Below are 25,416 nucleotides of genomic sequence, written 5' to 3' on the forward strand. Positions count from 1 at the left end.
AATTTGTAGATTAGGAAATTTTGGATCAGATACTAACTACTTTGAGTAGCAATGCCTGTAATCCTGGGATTGCAGGAGGATCAACAAGTTTAAGGTCAGTGTCAGCAACTTGGAGAGACCCTTAGCAACTCAGCAGACTTGTCTCAAAATAAAAGGGTTGGGGATGTAGCCCAGTGGCAAGATGTCCCTGGGTTCAATCCCCAGTACCAATAAATAAATACATAAATAATTTGTGCAAGGTCTCATGGCTAATACTGACTGTGCTGGAATAGCTAGAATCCTCGTCTGACTTGAAAGCTCTGACTTTTTACTTCACCCTTCTACTTTTCACCGCTATCATTTTCGCTATGGTTTTTCTACCCTGAGCTTAGCCGAACTGTAATTAATTAACTTCGACTTACTTATTTTGGTACCAGTGATTGAATCCAGAGGTGCTGTACTACTAAGCTACATCTTCAGCCCTTTCCTGTTTTGTTTTGTTTTGTTTTTAATTTTGAGATAGGGTCTCGCTAAGTTGCAAAAGGGGGACGCCAACTTGAGATCCTCCTGCGAGCGTCACCGCCCGACGGTAATTAATTCTTTAAAACGTTAATATTCAACGAGGTCGTCAGGTGAGATGAAGGGTAGGAGCAAGGGGTGATTTCTTTTATATCATCTATCTTAAACAAACAGTCGTCTTTGTAGAGCACAGCAGAGCTAAGAAGCCGTGAACCTTGGGATCCGAAAAGACCAAACTCACCAGTTAAGGCACATACTGAGCAACAGTGAGAGCGTCTCCACGTTTTATGGATTTACACTCTGGCCGACAGAGCCAGCGAGGGCCTCCGCACTCCTCTTAGATGTAAAACAAATGCTGCGCTCCTGCTTCGTCAGCGAAGAAAAAGGGGCAAGAGCACCTGGGCTTTCGGCCTGGAGAAGAGGCGATTGTCCCGGAATCCCAGCGACATCATCACTTTTACCCCGGCAGGCTCTGAATTGGCCGTAAGCCAGATCCCTTTCGGTTTCCTCTACTCACCTTTTTGATATTGGATTTGGAGGCAGGATGAAAGTCCTTTTTGCACATGAAGTTGGCGAAGGATTTTCCCATTTTGGCATCCGAGCTGCGGAAGGCAGCGGACAGATCCGTGAGCAACGTAAACAAACTCAGCAGCCTAACCGGAACTGCGCTTCCAGCAGCAGAGGGAACTTCCGAGGTCAAAGGTGACAGCTTCCGTCAACTGGCGCCTCCACCCGCCCGGGCTGGCCTCTTCCAGCTGTCACTTTAGGAAACGCGGAGGCCAGGTGAGGGGCTTGCAAGCGGGAGAGACGTGCGTAGCCGAGGCCGGAGCCCTGGAGACGAGCTGCGGCGCGGCGCTGCCTGACCGCGGGACTCGTGGGCAGCGCGCAAGAGCGGTTTGAGCGTCGCCGGCAGCGTGTGGGGTCCGCGGTGGCGCTCTTTCTACCAGCGGTCTGCCGTTCGAGCTCGTTGCTTTCTGTGAACACCGACTAGAGTTGCACCGGTTTCTCACATTTCTGCACCGGTTTTCTCACCTATCTTGTGAAGAGAGTAATTCTCACCTTAACCGGAGTACGTTTGTGAGGTTCAAACGATGTGATGTTTTTTGAAAGCTATAAAATAGAATGTCAGCTCTACAAGAGCGGGAACTCCTTTGTTCCTAGTTATTTCCAACTGTAAGTTGCCTGGTGCAGAAAGTTGTCCAGTAAATATTTGTTGAGTGATAAATGGCGTTAGGGTCAAAGCTTCATCTCTTCAATGTGCCAAGTTCCGTCCTACCTAGGCGACAAGTGTCCCTAGCTTCCCTGACGACCCCTATTGGATAGTTCAGATCACCTAGTGCAGCTTGATGGGCCTTAGGACTCCTGGATTTTGAGTAGATGTGGCTGCTGTTGATATAAAGCACCCATCAACCAAGACCTCTAGCGGGGTTGATTTTGCTCATTTGTGAGCAATTTACTTTTCTGCCAAATAACAACAGCAGCTTTCATTTGAGGATCTAGTATGTGCCATGTGAGGCAAAATGCTTAATATGTCTAATTGAAATTTCCCTAACAACTCCGTTTAATTTTTCATTCTGATGAGCCTGCAAGCATAGAGCAATTAAATAGCTTGTCAAAGTTATGTAGTGGTGGAACCAACTTTGCAACACAAATAGGAGATGCAAGACTTAAAAGTTGGAATACTCAGAGGAAAGAACGGAAAGGATAGTGACCTCTCTTCTCGTCATTGAGAAGAAAATCTTTAGGAGTTACAGGCTGACATTGTTTCTTGAGTCATTTTATTTTTAATGAAACATGTATTAGATATTTTGTTTTTAAATTGTTGATATCTGCTTGTGTAAGGTTTGGACATTATAAAATAAACTAAAATAATGTCTATTTCAAAAGCAAAATAAAGTACAGAATACTTTTACTAAAATGGATGACTTAAGATTTTTCAAATTTCTCGAATTTCTATTGAAGACAATCTAGACATGAAATTCTACAATCAGGATTTACAAATTATATATGTGAACTTCCATCTGGAAATATTGACAATTGAAATTTTATTGACATCTTTTTGTATTTGAATTAGTATGTTTCAAAATTTCTGTCTTTTCAATATTATAATCTCTGCATGTTCTTCCTTAGATCAAAGGAAACCTTTTCTTTCTTACTTTGAGGAAATACTGGAAACATAAGTTTTTTTCCCTCTTAAGTTTCAATGGTGATTATACAAAGATTAATAAGGCATATTCCTACCTCTTAAGGATCTTGCTGTCTCTTAAGAGGGCTGGTATATGTCCACAAATATATAGAATATAGCCATTTTAACAGTAGGCTAGGTGTAGGGATTCCCAAATGTAGGAATAGTGAAAGAAAATTTGGGGGAGACTTTAGGAGAGAAAGATTTTAGAGAATAAATTTGACTATCAAGTAGAAGAAAGTGGTTCCCTTTGCTATTTTATTATTAATTCTTGTAATTCATGATTGTTACTAAGTCATATTTTTTTGTACTACAGTACATGATATTTAAAACTTTAATGAATACCTTTTATTAGATATAGCAATAATGTCCCTTGGCCATAGAATCAAACTACTTGTTTTATATATACTTAAACATGTTTTCTCTTTTTATTTTAAAACTTTGATGTGATTTTAGTTGTTTAAAAAATGGAACCCTATTCCTGTGACACATTTGTGGCATTACCTCCGGCAACAATTGGTAACAGGATTATTTTTGGAAAAAACTCAGATAGACTCTGTGATGAAGTACAAGAGGTAGTTTATTTTCCTGCTGCGGTTCATGATAATGGAGAACATCTTAAGGTAAGTGAAATACATGTTTTTATTTTTCAGATATTCAAAACTTTATTTTTTTAAATTGCCTTTATTGCAAATCTAAATCTGGGAAGCCACCCCACCCCACACAAAGAATGCATAAATATGTACAACAGAGCAACTTGTTTTTAAAAGAACATCATTAATAAAGGTAAAAAATAACATTAATAGATATTAGTCCATTTTCTAAGAGGCCTTGCAATCCTCAGATCACCAGAGTACTGAGGTTTGTAGGCTTGTCTTAAACACGAAAATCTATAGCTTAATTCCACCACTTCATACCAGTCTATAAAAATTATATAGTCCACCAAGGGAAAAACTGCTCCTATCTGACACTCCTAGAAGGGTCCCCAAATTTTACACTTGTGTTGATGTTGAGTTTTTGTTTTTCACTGACCCTTGAATTGCTTCCCCAGATACAGTACTATTATTCCAAATCTCTTTTTATGCAAAGGTGAATGAAAACTTCCTTTGAACAAAGCATGATATTGAGGTGTAACCTCTGATATTTAAAAACACTGATTCGTATGTGACTGAATTTTCAATGAGAATGTCCCATGGGTGTTCATATTTTCTGATGCCACAGAAAGTAAGATAAATGAATTTTAAGAAGTCAGGCATCACTCTGCTTACAGACAACCAGTTCCTAGATAGGAGTTTTGAGATGGCATGTTACTCACAAAAGGCATTTGTCTAATTCTGACCAGGAGCCAGAATTCAGAATAGTGTACAGACAAATCCTCAAGGCCATGAATTGACACAAAAAATAGGAGGAGCCCTCCTAGCATGCTAGAGCTCTTTACTGCTTCGATTACAAACCAAGGTATCAGAGAAAACAGGAAATCCGAAATACGTGTTTTGTTAGCAATACGCTACATTTAAAATATCATAAAAGTTATTCCTATCATTAACTGGCAATTTGGTAGAGATGATACAAGTTAAAATTCAAAAATTTAAATACGAAAAATAATTTGAATTAGAAATAGGCATCTGGTTTTTATTTCAGTGATTTGGAAGCAGTTGAAATAATAATGAAAATTATTCTTTAATCAAATATTTGAATGCTTTTCATATGCAAGCTTAGGGCAAGAGGTTTAAAGTCAGCTGTTAAGATTCAGATGCTGTCTGGAAGGAATTTAAGAGTTGAGTAAGAATAGGCTGTATATGCAACTAACCCCACTGTAAGGTAGGATGGTTTAAATGCTAGATTTAAATAGGAGCAACATGTTGCAACAGAGGAGAAATATTTAATTCAGACTAGCGATCAAGGAAAGCTTTACTAGGAGTTGGGGTTTCAGTTGAAGATTGTTAGACAAAAAAGATTCTGATTGGTGTAGAGTAAGAAAAGTTATCCAGACTCTGGATATCATGGTTTATGACTCATCAAAAGGTTTATTAAGCCCTGCAATAATACTAACAATATGCATTTTATTCTGTCACTTGGTAGTATACACATTAATTGAAGGATTCTTTAAAGTTTTCATTTAAAAAAATCATTTAATGTGGAACTTTAAGTGAAAGTTTCACATTATGTTTCATTACTAAGGTATGTACTTTTTGGATTTTAGTGATATTCTAACACTCCAGATATATTAAATATTAGATATTTTCTATATACTAGATTGTATTTTTTCTTTTGCTGAAATTGTTTTTTATTAATCCAGGATACCATTTCCTCTTTATTTTTAAATCTAGCTATCTTGTAAACCAGTGGTTCTCATTCTTTTCACTGCCATGAACATACCTGGTAGGCTGCTTCCGCATGTGATATGGGCTCCTGTATTTAGAAGTTACCATATGTGTACTTGTTTTACTAATTGGAAAACACTGGACATGAGTTCGAGAATTCCTTTTTTAATCAACTCGTATACATCTTCCTTTGCAACAAATATTTTGAGATTTTACAACTAGAAATTCTCTCCTGAGCTATAGTACCTCATCTTCACTTCTCTTCATGACCCTTGAACTTTATATTTTGTTGTGTCTTAATGTAATAATCTTAGTTTCTTGGAAGTAAGCTTCGTATTGATTAGACTTTGTAACTAAGATCTTTCTTAGAGTGCTTTAAGATAGGAGATACTCAGCCATTACTTGGATGAATAAATGCTTAGCATTAATTCTGAACATTTTAAGAGTAATGCCTTTATTACTAAAAGTTTCAACTTATATGTCATTTACCTCCTTCATAATGATATGTCTTCTGAATGATTTTTGAAATTCTAGATTTTGATAATTTTTTTTTGGTTTTGTGGTTATAGCTATGCATTTTTTTTAACAGTGTACTTATATAGAAATTGATCAAGTTCCCGAAACGTATGCTGTTGTCCTTAGTCGCCCTGCTTGGTTGTGGGGGGCAGAAATGGGAGCTAATGAGCATGGAGTTTGCATCGGGAATGAAGCTGTATGGGGAAGAGAAGAAGTTTGTAATGAGGAAGCTCTCCTGGGCATGGACCTTGTCAGGTTATTTTTGTGTTCCATTTTTTCATTATAGAACTTGTCTAAATGTTAAATCTTGGTGTGATTCTTACCTGTTTTCTTTTTTCAATTTTTCTTTTTTTGGACTTTGATACTTTACAGTTTGAATAAAAATGTTTCAGAGTATTAGCATGCAATTTCATTACTATCAAAGATCATTAATTGGGAGAAGGAAAGGAGGGGGAAATCATGATTCATTGGAAGTACCTAATGTAATTGTGTAATTTACACAATAACCTTATGGAATATGTATCACTCTCCTCATTTTACACATGAGGTATCTAAGTTCAGAGATAAAGTAACTTGCCAAAAAATTATTAAGTCAAAAAAGTTTGTTAGATTTCATTTTGTTAACTTCAAAGAATTTTTACTTTAAATGTAAACACAAAGTCATATGAGCATGAAAACATTTCAGAAAAATAAAGGAAGTTTATTTTAACTGAGAACTTTAATATTTTTATTTTAGACTTGGCCTTGAAAGAGCTGACACAGCTGAAAAAGCCCTCAAGGTTATTGTTGATTTGTTAGAGAAATACGGCCAGGGTGGAAACTGTACGGAGGGCAGGATGGAATTTAGCTATCACAACAGTTTCCTGATAGCTGATAGAAATGAAGCCTGGATTCTGGAGACTGCAGGAAAGTATTGGGCAGCAGAAAAAGTAGAAGGTATGGACAACTATTTTTTTAATTTATAAGGAAACAAATCTATTTTGGCTCACGATTCTGTAGAGGTGGAAATCCAAGAATGTGATACCACATCTGCTTAGTTTCTTGTGGCAGGTCTTGCTGCTTCAGCTCATGGCAGAAAACAGTAGGGCAAGTGGGCACATGCAGAAGACAAACAACACAAGGAGTGTTGCTTTATAACAACTTGCTCTTGGGGTAATTAATCTAGATGGACAACTTTTTGTGATTTAATTTACTTTACTATTAATAAAATATATCCTTAACTGCAGATATTGCATTTCATTGTCTTTGAAGACTTATATTCCAGTGCAATAAAGGGCAAATTGCAAGGGAAAGTTAAAAATTGGAAAGAACATGTACTATGAAGAGCATTCTTGAAAAGGTTAAAAAGTAGCATTATCTTTGGGTATATGAGTTTCATATAACCTGTATATATTTTATGTGCATCAGTTTTTGACTGTTTTATAGTGTATTTTTTTCCTTTTAATAACCCCTTGCCATTTGGCCCTCTTTTAACTTTGGACTGAACTCCAAAATTGTGCATAAGTGTGGAGGTGAGAAAAAGGAAGTGGAGCTGGAGATGGGTAATTTTGGGTTGGTGGTTAGAAAGAACATATTGAAACAAGAATATCCACTCTCATCAGTATATAAATTTCAATATATTTTTTTAAATTTTAGCCAGAGCAATTTTATAAGAGAGGGAAGTAAAAGGGATACAAAAAGGAAAGGAAAATGTCAAATTATGACTGTTTGCAGATGATATGATCCTGTACTTGGAAGATCCAAAAAGCTCCATTAGACTTCTAGAGCTAATAAACTCAACAAAGTAGCAGGATACAAAATCAACATTCAAAAATCAATAACTTCCCTATACACCAATAATGAATCCACTGAAAAAGAAATTAAAAAAAAATCCCATTCATAATAACCTAAAGAAAGAAAGAATAAATCTAATCAAAGAGGTAAAAGATGTCTAATGAAAATTATGAAACATTGAAGAGAGAAATTGAAGACACTAGAAGATGAATAGATCTCCCATGTTCATGGATAGGCAGAATTAATACTGTTAAAAACGGCCACAAAAAGTGATCTGCAGATTCAATGCAATGCCCAAAGTACCAATGATAGTCTTCACAAAACTAGAAGTCCTAAAATTCATATGGAAGAATAAAAAATTCCAGAATAGCCCAAGCAACTCAAAGAAAAAAAAGCAATCCTGGTGGCATCACAATACCCAGTTTTAAATTATATACAAAGCTGTGGTAACAAAAACAGCACAGTACTGGCATAAAAACACACATAGACCAATGGAATACAATAGAAGATACAGAGACAGATGCTTTCATCTGATCCTTACAAAGGTGCCAAAAACATACCTTGGAGAAAAGATAGCCTTTTAACAAATGGTGTTGGGAAAACTGAATATCCATATGTAGAAGAATGAAACTCACCCTGAGTTTCAGGGTGAGATCCCTCTCACCCTGCACAAAAGTCAACTCAAAATGGATGATAGACCTAGGAATCAGATCAGAAACTAGGCAACTTCTAGAGTGGGTCAACAACATATAGGTGCAGACAAGCAACAACTTCCTCAGGACTCCTAAAGCTCAGGAAATAATAAAGAACTAATAAATGGGCTGGCATCAAATTGAAAAGCTTCTGCATAGCAAAGTAAAAAAAGCATGAAGAGAGTATTCAAACTGGGAGAAGGTCTTTGCTAGCTACTCTTTTAAGAGAGGATTAATATCCAGAATATATGAAGAACTAAAAAAAAAACTCCACAAATAATCCCACCAATAATGGGCAAAAGAACTAAACAAACACTTCTCCAAAGAAACACAAATATATGAAAAAAATTTCAACATCTTTAGCAATCAGGGAAATGCAAATCAAAACTACACTGAGATTTCATCTTATTCCACTTAGAATGGCAGTAATCAAGAAATACAAATAATAAATACTGGAAAGAGTGAAGGGAAAAAGGAACATTATGGGATCTTGATGGGATTATAAATTTGTATAACCAGTATGGAAATCAATATGGAGTTTCCTCAAAAGACTAGGAATGGAACCACCATATGATGCAGCTATATTTCGCAGTATTTATTCAGAAGAAAGTCAGCATAGCTATACTTGCATACCCATGTTTATAGCAACATAATTCACAATAGCCAAGGTATGGAACCAACCTGGGTGTCTTATCAGTGGATGAGTGAATAAAGAAAATGTGGTATATATACACAAAGGGGTTTCATTCAGTCATTAAGAAGAATGAAATTGTGTCATCTGCAGGTAAATGGATGGGACTTGATAACAGTATGTTAAATGAAGTAAGCCAGACTCAGAAACTCAAGGGTCATATTTTCTCTTATGAGTAGAAGCTAAAGAAGAAAAAAGGCAAGGGGAAGGGTGTCATAAAAATAGAAGGGAGACCAGTGGAGTAGAAGGAAGGGATAAGAAGGAGGGGAGAGGGGAGGGAAAGGAAGGTACTGGTGAATGAAACTGACTAAATTATGTGCATGTACTAATATGTAGTAACAAATCCTACTATTATGTTTAATTATAATGCATCCATAAAAAAGAAAGGATATGTTGATATAATAGTAAAACACAATTTTATGTCATTGGTTAAAACAACACAATTTGATTGTTTTAGAATGCTTTGTTTTTATTTCCCATGGTTTGTTGTGAACATATATTCCTTTTATTTTTCAAGTGAGGAAATTCAGAGATGTAGAGACATAAGGTGGGTAGGTGCAAGACTTGGAATTAAGATCTTCCTGATTTCCGTTTAATTTTCTTTCCCTAGAGCACAACCTTGTGTTCAAACATAATCCTATTCTTCTGTGTACTTACCTCCTGGATCTTCTGGTTTTACTAAGGAGATAAGATAAATATATAAAAATGTTAATTGATGCATGAGTGATACACATAGATGCTGTAAATATTAAAGAAAGGAAAGGTCATTGTAAGCTGGAGGAGTTCAGAAAGACTTCATAAAGGAAGTCTTGAGCTTTAGAGCATTCAGATACTATTTTTGAAAATAAATCATTGCCAGTTGTTTTGATGGACTTTTTGTAATATATTTTGCTTTATATATTTTGTTTTACATTTTATTTTGTTTTATGTTTGTTAATATATAAAATTCAACTTAGACTATTTTCTTATTGTCTCAATTGATCTGATTACATCATTAAGCACTTTTTATTTTATCAAATATGCCACATGAAAGACAAATGAATTCTATTCAACAGAATTCAATATTCTGTGATAAAGTCTCATTGGGTCATGCAAAATGAATACCTTCACTGGGTCTGATTATCCAGTTGTACATTAGCTCATTTCTAAATGAGCTCAAGAAGTAAATTGTTGTTTTTGAGTGTTCCTAACACAAAGGGTATATGTCTGATATGATAGATTTACCCTGGTCTGATTGACACTGTATACATGTATTGAAATGCTACTCTATACCACATAAATATGTACAATTAAAATATGTGTTGATTTAAAAAAATGGAATTGCTAAATTGAAGGGAATCATCTCTTAGATGAAAACTTCATCACTATCCTTGATTCTGTTATAACTTGTCTTGATTTTATAGTGAGAATATCCCAAGTATTACTTTAGTAGAGTAATTACTTAGTTGATTTGTACTTTGCAGACTGTCATTCTAAATCAGTTTCAAAACATTATCAATTTTAATTAACATTTATTTTTGTGGTACTTGGGATTGAACCCAGGAACGTTTTACCTCTGGGCTACATCACCAGCCCTTTGTAAAAAATTTTGAGACAGGTCTTGCTAAGTTGTCTAGGCTCACCTCAAACTTGTGATCCTCCTGCCTCAGCCTTGTAAATGGTGGGGTCAATTTTCATTTATCATGAGCTACATGATTTATTATGATCTTTTTAGAACAGACTTTTATTGTGTTTTCTCTTTTGTATTTTAGTGGAAAATTTTATTTGTGACTTGTGCCTCAATAATCTTTTCAAGCCTTTTGTCTCTGTTCTAAATGTATTTATGATTTTTTTAAAAAGTATAGTGTTACAAACTGTAACCCTAATGAACTGTTGATACCTAAAATAAGCTGGATGAATCTTTAGAGAATTATGCTGAGTAAAAAAAGCCAGAATTCTTGGAATCAATGTTTAGAGAAATAGAGAACAGACTAGTGGTTGCCTGGAGTAAGTGACTAGGGGTAGGAGACAAGTGGGTATGACTGTAAGAGGGCAACATGAGGGATTCTTGACTGTATCATTACCAATATTATGATTGTGATTTTATACTTTGGTTTTTCAAGATGTTTTTGTTGGGGGATACTGAGTAAAAGGCACACTGTATCTCCCTGGATTATTTCTTATAACTGCATGTGGATTTACAATTATCTTAACAAGAAAAGTTTAATTCTAAAAGTTGTCTCTTAGAATATGCAATAGATGCACATGGCACAAAATTTAGAAGTCTATGTTTATATTTAAATAGTGATTAAGAATTCATAATGTATAGATGGGACCTTCATGTTAAACATAACTTTTCATTTTCATTTCCCTTTTCTTTGAAAATAGAGGGAGTCCGTAATATTTCTAATCAGCTTTCTATAACAACCAAGGTTGATCAAGAGCACCCAGACATGAGAAACTATGCTAAGCAGAAAGGCTGGTGGGATGGAAAAAAGGAATTTGATTTTGCTGCAACATATTCTTATCTTGATACAGCCAAGATGATGACTTCATCAGGCAGATACTGTGAGGGCTACAAGCTTCTGAATAAACACAAAGGTAATTTTAGCATTTTAATAATATCAGAGTAACAAATTACATTTTTGTTGATATAATGTAGAAGTGATAAATCTGTTTTGAGGAATTATACTTAGTAAAAATATAGTTATTACAATTGAAAACAGTGTGATGATGTAAGCTAATTTTTGAGATGCACAAAATATACAATTGTAAGAGGTAATGATTCTTTGTGAAAGTTAAGTTCAGATTTTCAATCCTTAGAAAAAAATTTTTTAAATTCTGTTAATATTCTTTGAACAAAATTGGGGTTACTTTTATTCTCAGATTTTTTTTTTTCTTTTTTTGGTACCAGGGTTGAACCCAGGGGTGCTTAACCACTGAGTCACATCCCCAGCCCTTTTTGTTTTTTAGAAATAGTATCTTGCTAAGTTGCTGAGGGCCTTGCTACATTGCTGAGGCTGGCTTTGTTCTTGTGATCCTCTTGAGGTTTTGAACTTGTGATCCTACTGTCTTAGCCTCCCTAGCTACTGGAATTACAGGCCTGCTGTCAGAATTCTTTGAAACATGGAGACATGCTTTTTTGACTATTGCTGCTACTTCTTGTATTTATTTTTTGATAGTACTCTTATTGGTTATTTTATTACTATAAAATTATATCTAGAACTTCTGATTGAGAAGACAAATAGCAGATATAAGAATTCCCTCCATCCCACTTCAAAACTTCAGAAGTATTGAATAAAATAGTCATTAAAGGCATATATAACTAAGTTCAAATACAGAAATAGGAAATCACCAGGTTCTAAAAATGAAGAGAGAACCTATAGTATCAGCAAGATTTGAAGTATTTCCACTCCCCACACAGTCCTTATCTCTGGGTCAAAGGTAGGGTAGAATGATTCTTCACTGATCTAAGCCTTACAGTCTAGAGTTTTAACATCCACGAAAAGTGTAGGTGTCTAGGTCAAAGGCCCATTCGGGAAACAGAAGCTAGGCTCCTTAAAAAGGCTACAAATCTTGAAAAGTACTATTCTACTCCTTGCTGAGAGTCCTATCTTGGAATTGAGCTTCCTGCTATCTCAGGCTGTGAGTCAACACAGTCTCTCATGAGAGATTGAACTCTGAACCACATATATTTTGTGAGCTCAGTTGGGGCTACCTGTGTGGGGCTGAGAAATAAATGTTGGTTTGGAATTAGTAAACCATACAAGATCTCAGCATATGTGTATTTCTTTATCTATTATGTGAATATTTGATACAATACATATTCAGATTTTACTCAAATTACCTATCTAATGGAAAATGTACCATAATAAATCTACATGTAACTGCTATTGAAAACATTTAAATTACATGGGATGCAGATGAAAGGATGTAGCTTCTATATACACTATGATAGATTCTACTGTTATGTCCTCAAGTATATTACTTTTTCTGTGTATTATCTAATCTGCTGTTAAATCTCATCTAGTGATGTTTTCATTTTAGATATTGTGTTTCATCTCTACAAATTTCATTTGGTTCTTCATCTTTCATTTGTCTACTCATTACCTTTGTGTTTTTCTTTAAATCCTTGAGCATATTCATCACATATTTGTAATAGCAATTTTAGCATCCTTGTCTGCTAACAATATCATCTCCGTAATTTTTTAGTCTGTTTTTTTAGTGACCAGATTTTCATCTTTTTTTGGGCGGGGGAGTTGCATTTTCACGGATCTAGTAATTTTGATTGGATGATGGGGATTATGATTTTATTTTATTATGATTTTATTTTGATGATAAAATAGACCTAAAAGTCCAGCAGCGTTGGACTTTTAGGTCTATTTTAAAGTTTTGTTAGAGTAGCTCTATAGTAGTCTTTCCTGTGGGGCTGGTTTAGGCCTACTTCTGAGGAGGAAGAAGATTCAAATGACTAGTGTCAGAAATAAAAGAGATCATTATAGACTCCACAGACATTAGGAAACTAATCAAGGAATACTACAAATAGCTCTATGCTCCTAAATTCATTAACTCAGAGAAAATGAACCAATTTCTTAAAATCCACAGAACAACAAAATTTACCTAACAAGAAATATATAACAATAGATAACTCTTGTTTTAGCAGATACTTCATCTTAATTGATTATACTCAATCTGCAAACTGTCATTGGCTCAAATTTCAGTACATTTCTTGCATTCTGCTCACATGATTATCTAGGAATCAGATGACAGATGATTATTTGGGCAGGTTTTTTTTTTTTTTTTTTTTTCTGAACAGAGAATTTAGAGGTTCTTCTCCCTGACTCTGTCCTTTATGGATTTGCCTTTCATTTTCTAGTGCTTGTAGTTGACCTCTGGTTCTTGAGGCCAGAAATACCAAGGTTATCTACTGCTGCCAGCACAGCATTGACTGTGGCCTTCCTATAGGTTGTAGTCACAACAAAATTGGGAAATTCATCTGATATCTCATTCTCTCTTCCACATCACCTCCCCTCCAAGTTTTCTTGCTTTTGTTACCTGTAAGAACCTACAGGTAGTTGTTAACTGCATGTGTGTGCGTCTATGGTGCTGGGAATTGAACCCAGGGCCTGTGTGCGTCTATGGTGCTGGGAATTGAACCCAGGGCCTTGCGCATGTGAGGCAACCACTCTACCAACTGAGCTGTATTCCCAGCCCTGTTCACTGCATTTTTATTCCAAGTTTATATTTATATTATGGAAGGTTGGTTTGATAGGAGCTTACATAGTGCTGTTCAAAGTAGAACTCCATAAGTTTTTTATTATTCAATGATATTATTTTATTTATAAAAATAAAATATTTACATGACTGAAAATTCAAAAGTAGACAAGAACATACAGAGAAGTCTGTCTTCCCAATCCTGTCCCTAGATAGTTTTTTTCCCCATAGGTGATTCTTTATGTATTCTCCCAGAGATGATACAAGCTTAATGAGACAAATATATGTATGTATTTTTCTCTTTTTACAGAAATGGTAGGTGTGCCATTTACACTTTTCTACATATAACTTTCCTATGTTAGTAGTATATAATATAGATCATTCTATTTCAGTGTCTGCAGAACTCTCCTTTAAACAGACACATATTATTCTATTATTTTGATATTGCCTTGATTTCTATGTGGTAGTATTTTGATCATTATATAATAAAGAATGGTTGTATGAATCTTACTTTAGCTAACATATCACTGTTACTTAGGTTGTTATTAGTTTTTTGTTACTGAAAATCATATAAAGTGTTCATAGCCTACTTACACTCATATCCATGATTGTTCTCATAGAATAAGTTTTTAGAAGAAGAAAGTGCAGTGAAAATGTATGCATATTTTAAAACATTTGAAACACATTGCCAAAATGGCCACCAGAAGAGACATATCAATTTAAATTAACACCAGCAATATTTGACTATTTGAGTGCCTATTTTCTAAATACTTATTTTTTAACCTTTATAGTTTGTGGTGGGGGGTACCCAGTATTGAACCCAGAGGCACTTAACCACTGAATCACATCTCCAGCCCTTTTTTATATTTTATTTAGAGACAGGATTTTGATGAGTTGCTTAGGACCTTGGTAAATTCCTGAGGCTGACTTTGAACTCATGATCCTCCTGCCTGAGCCTCCCAAACCACTGGGATTACAGGCATGTGTCATGGCCAGTGGCTACTCTTTATAAATTTTGTATGCAAAAGTGGCATATTATTTTAATATATATTTATTTTATTTTATTATTCTTATATTTATTGAAAATTTATAATTTTCTTATAAATTGCCTGCTAATTAGTATATCTTTTTTGCATTTTTATATTAGGTCACTACTAACTCCTAAAAAATAACTTTTAATATACCTTTCTCCCTTTGCTACCAAATAATTTCAGCAAAATAAATTTTATTTAGATTACTGAGTGGCAGATAATAGCTAAAAGAGTCATTTTACTAATGAAAATATGTGTTGTGGTGCTTTTGAAATAAATTGCTGGGTCAGTCATGAAGCAAGACATGGAATGTTTTTCACCCTGGTGGGTTGGAAGAGCAGCAAGCAAGTCATCTCTGCAACCTTTGACCTTTTGTAGAAGGTAGGACACATTTTTATAGCTAAAAACCGCAAGCTACCAGTAAGTCAAAACCATAGCAATGTAGGAAGTGGGTCAGGATGACCCAGGTTAGGTTACAGTACACTGCCCAAGAAAAATGGGAATTAAAAAGAGAATATAATACATTGTATAAGAATAACAGAAACATTTTTCAACTGCCATGTGTTGTCAAATAGGGTGTGCTTATTAGCAGGAGATGGCAGAGGCAGAGTTTTCTCATGGGAGAAGCATTTCTCACATAAAATGGAGTCTCAGGGTAAAATGAGTTTGCCTGATCAACATATAGTTTGGCCCATTCATGTGACTGATCTACCTTCCTTCACTTGAAGGATAAAATGGTTCTATAAATCAATCAGAAAGCAACTACTCAGAAATGGATCAGTCAGTGATTGATATTTGCTTCTTAAGTATTCATTAAACAAATTATTTCACATTAGTTATTTGGTAACATGATCATTTTCAAAGTATTTAATATCTTGTATTTTAATTTCTAAAAGAATGTCAAAATTTGAAAAGTTTTCTATAAAGTTTCTTATTGTTAGTTTATCATTTTATTTTATTATATGAATTTATTTATTTTTGGTACTGGGAATTGATCCCAGGGGTGTTTACCACTGAGCCACATCCCCAGTCCTTTTTTGTACTTTATTTAGAGATAGGGTCTCCCTGAGTTGCTTAGGGCTGCACTAAATTGCTAAGGCTGGCTTTGAACTTTGAATTCTCCTGCCTCAGCCTTCTGAGCCTCTGGGATCATAGTTGTGCACCACTGTGCACCCAGCTAGCCTACCATTTTATAAGTAGATTATTTAAACTGGTTTTCCATATGGATAGGTATGTAAAAAATGATACAGCATATTATACTAAAGATTTCAATTTTAGACTTATTATTATAAAAGTAGATTAAAAAAAGCTGTTGTAGCAGCATCTACTCTCATTTTATTACAGGCTTATTAAGGGCCAGGTATTGTATTAAGTTTATTTATTTACATTTTCTTTTTAAACAGCCATTTGAAGTAGATACCATCTTCACTTTACAAATGAGAAAACTATATGTATTTGTGCTCTTTGTTTATATTCTCTATGAAACTGAAAAAAGGGCTTTTTTACTTGCCTTTTTCTCTAACCACCTAACTCAATGTCTTGCACTACTATGTTTTTTGTGCTTAATAATGTTGAATTGACTAATTAAGGATCATTAGTTGAATTGAATTAAATTTTAACTTGTAGGTAGTTTAGCAAAGATCACTGTTGTGTACTTTTTTCAGGCAGTAAGCCTAAAGGTCCAGGAAATAAAATTAGCAGATAATCTTGAAAAATGAAGAGCAAAAATGCATAATTAAGATGGAAAGGAAAATGTCAAGAATTTAAGGTTTAGGGTAATTGGACAAAAGGAAGAAAAATAAACAGAAATAATTAAAAATTAATTACCCAGTGCATCATAATACTTGTCAATTTAAGTACAAAATACTAAATTGTAGATTTGAAAGTCATACATGAGTATAGTAATAGATGCATCTGACATGAAGCTTATTTATTTCAAGTGTGATGTACAGTTCATCTAGCTTTCTGTGCTTTGCCAAAAGAATAAATGTCTTTCTAATACTTTCATAGAAAATTGTCTACTAGTACATTATGGCTAATTTTTCCCATGATTTTTCTAGATAGGAGAGCCTACCTTTCTCCTTTCTAACCATCCCGACCTGATGGCTATTAGCTGTGCTGCATGTATATCCAAATTGTATCTATATTCACTCATGTATTTTAAATAACTAGTTTGAATTGCAATGAAATTGCACCCTGTGTTTTGCATTGATTTTACTGAACCCTGCCACTGCACTATCAGTACTTATTCAATGCTTGCTAGTGGATTACTTATAGCTATCCTACTCAAGTGATCATGTAAATCCTCCTTTCATTTTGAGAATTGTAGGTTTTGAATACAGAAAACATTTTTATAATACCTGTATTATCACGGTGTTACGTTCTGCCACTGTTTTTATTAAAACTTGCATCTATAGAAATTTAGACTCGAATCATTTTTAAATCTCACTAGGTATTAAAGCTATGTGCCTGGTAGATCATTGTGGATGGTAGGCTTTTGTTTTATTGTTGAGTTTTAATATTAAAGGTGCTTTTACAGTTAACCCTTTTTTCTTCCTGTGTTTTTCAAAATTAACAGAAAAGATATGACTCCTAGTACCAGTTGACCTATAAGTTCAGTAAGTTATTTTTCTTGTTTTGAATTTGAAGTCATGGTTATGCTGTGAAGAAACCAGATAGAATATAGACTTGTGTAAATCTTAACATAAAATTGTTGGTAATTTGCATGATTAACTGATGGGAAAACATTAGATTATTGTATATAAGTTAATTTTCCTTTAATTTTTAATGTCACAAAAATCACATTTGGTATAGACTTGCTATGGGCTTTTTCTTTTCTTTTTTCTTTTTTTTTTGGTTCCTGGAATTGAACCCAGGGGTGCTTAACCACTGAGCCACATCCCCAGCCCATTTTTGTATTTTATTAGAGACAGGGTCTTGTTTAGGACCTCACTAAATTTCTTAGTGCTGGGTTTGAGCTCGTGATCCTCCTGCCTCAGCCTCCCAAGTGGCTGGGATTACAGGCATGTACCATGGTGCCCTGTGGAGCTTTTTCTTTTATCCCTATGTTATCATGGAAATGGTGGGGGCAGATTCTTGCTTTTATATTCTTTTTTTTTGCGGTGCTGGGGATTGAACCCAGGGCCTTGTGCTTGCAAGGTAAGCACTCTACCAACTGAGCTATATCCCCAGCCCTTCTCTTTATCTTTGTGAGTTACTTCATTTTTAAATTTCTTTCCTGTAAATATCGTAGGATGTTATTTATTTATTTGGTGCTGGGGATTGAATCCAGGGCATTGTGCATGCTAAGCATGTCTCTACCACTGAGCTATACCTATGAGCTATATCTCCAGCCCCAGTTACTGTAGAGTTTTGAGAGTGAGGAAAACAAATAAACAAAAACCTGTGGTCAATCAACCATGTTAAGTCAAAGTTATTTATTTATTTTGAACTAAGTTTAGCCAGGTGCGGTGATGCTCGCCTGTAATCCTAATAACTCAGGAGACTGAGGCAGGAGAATAGCAAGTTAAGCTAGTTTCAGCAATGTGGCAAGACCCTGTCTCAAAATAAAAAGGGCTGGGGATGTGGATCAGTGGTTTAGCGCCCCTGGGTTCAATCCAAAACAAAATAAAAAAACTAATTTTAATGCAATAATTAAATATTTCCACATAAAATGTTTGAAATACCTGATGGCAGAAATTATGTTTTACTTAAAAAAAAAAAAAAAGAAAGAAAGAAAAAAAACCCAACTGTGCTACCAGGCATGGTGGCGCATGCCTATAATCTCAGCTGCTCGGGAGGCTGAGGTAGGAGGATGGCAGGTTCAAAGCCAACCTCCACAAAAGTGAGGCTCTAAGCAACTCAGTGAGACCCTATCTCTAAGTAAAATACAGAAATAGGGCTGGGGATGTGGTTCAGTGGTTGAGTGCTCCTGAATTCAATCCCTGGTACTCCGGGCCCCCGCAAAAACAAACAAACACAAAGTGTACTTGTGACAATATGGATCTCTGATGTTTATTACTGTTATTAAGAAACTGGTACTACTTCAGTGTAAAAAGAAGTTGATGTATTTAATAAATATTAGTCATAATAATGGAGTGGTTAAAAGAATACTGCTACCTATGTAGGAGTACCTGGAAATAGAATCACCTCCTTCCAGGAATAACTGTAATAATTGGAGCGGGGGAAATCTCCCTGTTTGAAGACCTGAATGAACACCTGAAACAATCAGAGCCTGACTTACTTTCTTTTTCCTTTTTTTTTTTTTTTTTTTGTAGTCCTGGAGATTGAACCCTTTTCAAGTATGCTAGGCAAGTGTTCTACTACTGAGCTACACCCACCCCTCTTTTAATTTTGAGACAGGTCTTATTGAGTTTCCCAGCCTGGTCTCTAACTTGCAGTTCTTCTGTCCCAAGTAGTTGATTACAGGTGTGCCCCATGGTACCCAGATCCTCTTTTTTTTTTTTTTTTTCTTTCTCTCTTCAGTGCTAGAGATTGAACCCTGGACCTCATTCATGCTAGGCAAGTGCTATACCACTGTAACTGAGTTACAGAATTACATTGTCAACCCCTTAACACCTGTTTTATGAACTAGAGAACAATATGAGAGAATTTATAATACTGCTTTTTATGTGACATGAAAAATACCTCATTATTCTGCTTTTTCAGAATTACCCTGGCAATTCTTGAATGTTTGTTTTTGCCAATGAATTTTACAATATTTTTTCAGTTTACCCCAAGAAAATATTTTTGAGGTTTGGCTGGAATTGAGTTAAAACTGTAGATTAGTTTTAGAGAGAACTGACACCTGATAATATTGCCTTCCTATTAAAAACAAGGTAAGGTTATACATTTATTCATATTTTATTTTGTGTCTCTAAGTAGACTTTTATAGCTTTCTTCATCCTGTTTTCTACATTGACTCTTTCATTATGTTAAAGAAGTATTCAGTCAACACTTTGTGCTAGGCATGAGACCACATAGCAACAGACATGAATGATCTGGTCTTAAGTTTTCTGGATCATAGTGACCAGTAACAGATGGTATTGTTCAACATGTGTTTCCAATTTTTTGCCACTATAAATTATGTTTAACACTGGAAATTACTATAAATTCAATTTCTTAAAAGTTATGGGCTGTTCAAACTATCAATTTCATTTTGAGTAAGTTTTGGTAGTACATGCTTTTCAAAGAATTGGTCCATTTCTCCTAAGTTGTCAACTTATGTATATAGAGTTGTTTGTAGTATTCCCTTTTTATGTCTGTGAGTCTGTCATGTCCCCATTTCATTTCTGATATTGAAAATTTCGTAATTTGTGTCTTCTTTTCTTTGTCAGTCTAACTAGAGGTTTTTCAATTATATTGATCTTTTCAAAGAGCTGGTTTTTTGTTTAATTGATTTTTCTCTATTTTTCTGTTTTTAATTCCATTATTCTCTGTTCTTTTCTTCATTATTTACTTCCTTCTGCTTGCTTTGGGCTTATTTTGTCTTCTTTTTCCAATTAAGTAGAAACTTTAATTACTGATTTCCATGTTGACCTCTAAGTATTTTTCTAGTATTTTTATTTTTTTGCTGGTAATGTGAATGGGATATTTTCTATTGTACTTCCTAATTGGTTGTTTTTCGATTATAAGGAAACTGTTGAGTGTTTTCACTTATTTAATTAACTTTATCACTGGTACCTTATTTTTGTAGTTTTGAAATCTGTTTTTTGGATTTGCAGGTAGGTAATTTTATGTCATTGATCCTATTTTAATCTTCAAGTAGAGTTATACTTTTAGAATTGAGTATTTTGTGCAACATCAAATTAGGAGATCATGTAAGAAAATTGAGGAGATACAGGTGCATTCAGAAACTAACACATCATTTTAGTAATCTGTCAACTGGTTAATGAAGCAAAGATTTCAGAAAACAGTGATGGATAATAGAAGTTATGTGCATTTTACCTAAATTTTCATTGTTGATGCCCCAAAGGTAAAAAAGTTTCATAGAGAAGCAAAATTAGCTTCAACATAAAAACAAATACCAAGGAACTGTTTATAAAACTAGTCTTTATTCAGACATCTTTCCCTACTTAGCATGTCTTTCATCAGCTCTGCTGCCAGATTTTTGTTGGTTAGTTCCTATGATTATTAAATATTCAATGACACTATACACATAGACTACAAAATGAAAGTCTTGCAAATGGTGGATGATTTCAAGAAATCTATGAAGGTAATAGATTTACTGCTTAAGTCTCATACAAAGTCAATGACAAAAAAGGCATGGATAGAAAGTTAGACCTCTTAACTGAAGAGAAAACTGAGGATGGTAATATGACCAAGTGCTTTCAAAGAAAGTGACTTGAATATTAGAACATTAAGGGAGGGCCAACCCCATTATTGGATGCTGGGAAATGATGGGTTAGGAAACTTGATGTAGTCCTCAAATATTTTTGTGAAAATTATCTTTATGATCATGCTGCAATAGTCAAATACAGTTGAATTCTCTTAAAATTTTGTTGGAAAAATTCTATCTAATTCTTTGTTTTAAGAATTCATATGTTAAAATTTTAAACTAAATTTTTTATAAGTTCATGTAAACCTTTTTCTGTAATATTTTTATTTCACATTAAAAGTTCAAACAATTCTTTTTACCCTATTTTTTATCATGAAGTTTTGATTCTCATTCTGAAACTTTTCAGGAGAGATTGTAAATGAGTTGTTAACTGTAGGTACTTTAGTTGAAATTAGATCAGGGTATTTGACTTCTTTATATTCATGAAGAGATATATCTCTTTGTATTTATATCTCTATATAGATACAGCTCTACTTTCTGTGATAGTGCCTGGCACTTAACAGATGCACTAAAATGTTTTTTTTAAAATACATGAGAACTAAACAGAGAGAAATATCATCCTTTTCTATAGAAAATTTATAATCTAATGATGGGACTAGGACAAATATAGACAAAAGATTATTACCACTTGTAGATGGAGAGGAAAAAGTCATTTATTTCAGTTGAGCTTAATAGTATGTTTTAATTTGCAGGAATTTTAATTTGACCCAGGAGGAATTTGGAGTGATAAATTTTGCAGAAGAAAATTCATGATAGTTGAAAAGAAAAACAAGCTATTTTTGGCAGACTGCTGTTTTAGTCAGCTTTTTATTGCTGTCACCAAGATATTTGACAAGAACAACTTTGAGGAGCAAAAGTTTGTTTTGGCTCAGTTTGAGAGGTCTCATTGCTCTGGACCCACAGTTAGGCAGAACATCATGGCAGAGGGACTGGTGGAGGAAAACTGCTCAACTCATTGTGGCCAGGAAGCAGATAAGAGGGATCAGGGACAAAATACAAACCCCAAGGGCACACCTCTAGTGACCTAATTCCTCCAGTCATTCCCACCTGCCTATAATTACTGCCAAGCTAGCCCATTCAAATTATTAATCCATCAAGTAGATTAATCCACTAATGAGATTACAACTCTTATAATCTAATCCTTTCACTGCTGAATATTACTGCATTCACACAGGAGCTTTAGAGGGGGGGACATTTATATCCAAACCATAATTGCATCAGGTAGGTTAAGATTTTTTGTTGTTACTGTAAGGCAGTTCTGAGCCTCATCTTTGACTATGGATGTGTACACAATGAACAGAGCTGTTTGAAAACATCAATGACTTTATAAAATTTTTGGTGATGCTTTCCAAATATTGAAATCTAAAGCTCTCTATAACCAGGGGCATGGTTATGTTTACTAAAGATATAAAATACTTTTTTCTGTTTTCCTCAACAAATTCTTAAAAACATTAAACTTAATTTGAATTTATCTTTTAAAATTTTTTTTTAGTTGTAGATGGACACAATACCTTTATTTATTTATTTTTATGTGGTGCTGAGGATGGAACCCAGTGCCTCCCATGTGCTAGGCAAGAGCTCTACCACTGAACTACACCCCCAGCCCAAAAAACATTAAACTTTAAATATCAAAGTGTAAAACAGTATAATCACATGCACTATTTCATCACACACATATTTCATTATGAACAATGGATGTTTAAACTTTTAAAGTAGCCCAGCAGGATTATGAACACCCAGATTCCATTAACCAATAATGTGTTTTGTCTTATTCATTCTTTTTCAAGTTCCAGCCCACACTTTCATGTAAGATTATTAATGTCAGACACAGAAATTATTATAGGAAAAATAATGTGTTATTTTGTAAAAAAATTATCTCATTTAATACTGGGAACTAAACACAATATTTTTAAATATTTGGTTATAAGAATGGACAGACTCAGATAATAGTTACTGATATCAGTTCATTACTAAATATGTCTTAAAAATTCTGTAAGTACAATAGGATTGAGTGTATTTTTACAGTATTGATTCCTTTTTCTTGGGAAGTGTTTACTGGTTAGAATGGTTTTGAGACTGCGTATTTTATATTTAAGAGAAAGTATCTTTCTGTGACAATGGAATGAGTCTAATTGCTGTTAAAACAGTTTGTTTATAGTCAATATCTCATTTATATCAAGACCAGTATCTCCTATATTATCAGTAGAGAAAGCAGTTTGTAAGTGTATGCAAACATATTTGATGGGTTTTTAAATTATTTCCTTAGGAAACATAACTTTTGAAACAATGATGGAAATTCTCCGAGATAAACCAAGTGGCATTAATATGGAGGGAGAATTCCTGACCACTGCAAGCATGGTTTCTGTTTTACCTCAAGATTCCAACCTTCCTTGCATTCACTTCTTTACAGGAACTCCTGATCCTGAGAGGTGAAGTCACACAATACTGTAAACTTAGCAAGTGGTCATGGGGTGGGGTAAAATCATAGAATGTTGATGATTCTGTCAGACTAAATTTTTGTTATATAAATAAGACAATTTGTTGGTGGATTTTCTGTGCCAATTTTAGATTGAAATTTCCATATGTGTTTAACTGTTCTCATTTTTTATGATAAGAAAAGACTTATAGTTAAGGAGTACACTTATCTGTACTCTTCTTTCCTACAAATATATTTAACATTGTCAAGAAAATAAAATAGGTTTTTCAACTTAGATTTCAGACATTAACAATATTAGATGATTAATAAATTAGTAAATAGAATAAGTAATGTAGTTATGTTAGATTTACTTATATACCCATATCTAGAAAACATATAAAACTTAAACTATCAATAGTTCAACTTATATCTTTAGGACTTTTTTTTTCTAGTACCCAGATTATGATCTTTTTAAAAAATATCTTTTTATGTGTTCTATTAGTTACACATGACAGTAGAATGCATTTTGACACACCATAAGTAAATGGAATATAACTTCTCATTCGTCTGGTTGTACATGATGTAGAGTTACACAGGTCATGTAATCATATGCACATAGGGTAATAATGTCTGTTTCATTCTATCATTTCTACCCCCCAACCCTCCCTTCCCTTCACTCCCCTCTGTCTAGTTCAAATTATTTCTATTCTTCCCCTACCCACTTATTGTGAATTAGCATCTGCATATCAGAGAAAAAATTCAGCCTTTGGTTCTTTGGGATTGGCTTATATTAGCATAATATTCTCCAGTTTCATCCATTTACTGGCAAATGCCATAATTTCATTCTTCTGGCTGAGTAATATTCCATTGTATATATATAACTGTTTCTTTATCCATTTATCTGTTGAAGGGCACCTAGGTTGGTTCCATAGTTGGGCTGTTGTGAATTGAGCCGCTATAAACATTGATGTGTCACTGTAGTATGTTGATTTTAAGTCCTTTGGGTATAAACCTAGGAGTGGGATGACTGGGTCAAATGATGGTTCCACTACAAGTTTTTTGAGGACTCTCCATACTGCTTTCCAGAGTGGTTGCATCGATTTGTAGTCCTACCAGCAATGTATGTTTGTACCTTTCCCCCCACATCCTTGCCAACATTTATTGTTGCTTGTGTTCTTGATAATTGCCATTCTGACTGGAGTGAGATGGAATCTCAGTGTAGTTTTGATTTGCATTTCTCTAATTGCTAGAGATGTTGAACTTTTTTCATATATTTGTCAATTGATTGTTTATCTTCTTCTGTCAAGTGTCTGTTCAGTTCCTTAGCCCATTTATTAATTGGGTTATTTGTTTTATTATTGTTAAGCTTTTTGAGTTCTTTATATATCCTGGAGATTAATGCTCTATCTGAGGTGTGTATGATAGAGATTTTTTCCTCTGTAGGCTTTCTCTTCACATTATTATATATATAATTTTTTGTTGTTTTTGCTGTGAAGATTTTTAGTTTGATTCTATCCCATTTGTTGATTCTTGATTTTACTTCTTGAACTTTAAGAATCTTGTTAAGGAAGTCAGTTTCTAAGCCAACATGGTGGAGGTTTGGGCTCCTTTTTCTTCTATTCTTTAGGACTTTTATAGCCTATCTTGATTCAAGTCATTTGTATCTCTTACAAAACTTAATGCACATTAAATTTAGAAATTATTTTGTATTTACTATCCCTTTGTTATAATCTTTTATATTATTAAAGATATTTTCAAGA

At 34.3% G+C, this 25,416-nt stretch overlaps 2 protein-coding genes across 5 annotated transcripts in view; one reads left to right on the forward strand and one right to left on the reverse strand.

Moving 5' to 3' along the window:
• The window catches only part of Cir1 (corepressor interacting with RBPJ, CIR1), a 39,877-nt gene extending 38,706 nt beyond the window's left edge, over nt 1-1,171 (reverse strand). Inside the window, exon 1 of the mRNA XM_047544683.1 lies at nt 1,016-1,171. Coding sequence (XP_047400639.1) covers nt 1,016-1,087 — 72 coding nt within the window. The 5' untranslated portion in view covers nt 1,088-1,171. The remainder of the gene's footprint in view (nt 1-1,015) is intronic.
• Nucleotides 1,172-1,204: 33 nt separating this feature from the next.
• Scrn3 (secernin 3) overlaps nt 1,205-25,416 on the forward strand; it is a 31,774-nt gene continuing 7,562 nt past the window's right edge. The window contains exons 1-6 of one of the 4 annotated variants that reach the window (XM_047544685.1): nt 1,205-1,281; nt 3,140-3,306; nt 5,597-5,778; nt 6,260-6,459; nt 11,047-11,259; nt 23,507-23,669. In XM_047544685.1, coding sequence (XP_047400641.1) covers nt 3,151-3,306; nt 5,597-5,778; nt 6,260-6,459; nt 11,047-11,259; nt 23,507-23,669 — 914 coding nt within the window. In that variant the 5' untranslated portion in view covers nt 1,205-1,281; nt 3,140-3,150. Of the gene's footprint in view, nt 1,672-3,139; nt 3,307-5,596; nt 5,779-6,259; nt 6,460-11,046; nt 11,260-23,506; nt 23,670-25,416 lie in introns of all 4 variants that reach the window. The other 3 variants (XM_047544688.1, XM_047544684.1, XM_047544686.1) reach the window with 3 other exon arrangements.

Source organism: Sciurus carolinensis, chromosome 3 (assembly GCF_902686445.1).
Source record: "Sciurus carolinensis chromosome 3, mSciCar1.2, whole genome shotgun sequence".
Classification (NCBI taxonomy): domain Eukaryota; kingdom Metazoa; phylum Chordata; class Mammalia; order Rodentia; family Sciuridae; genus Sciurus; species Sciurus carolinensis.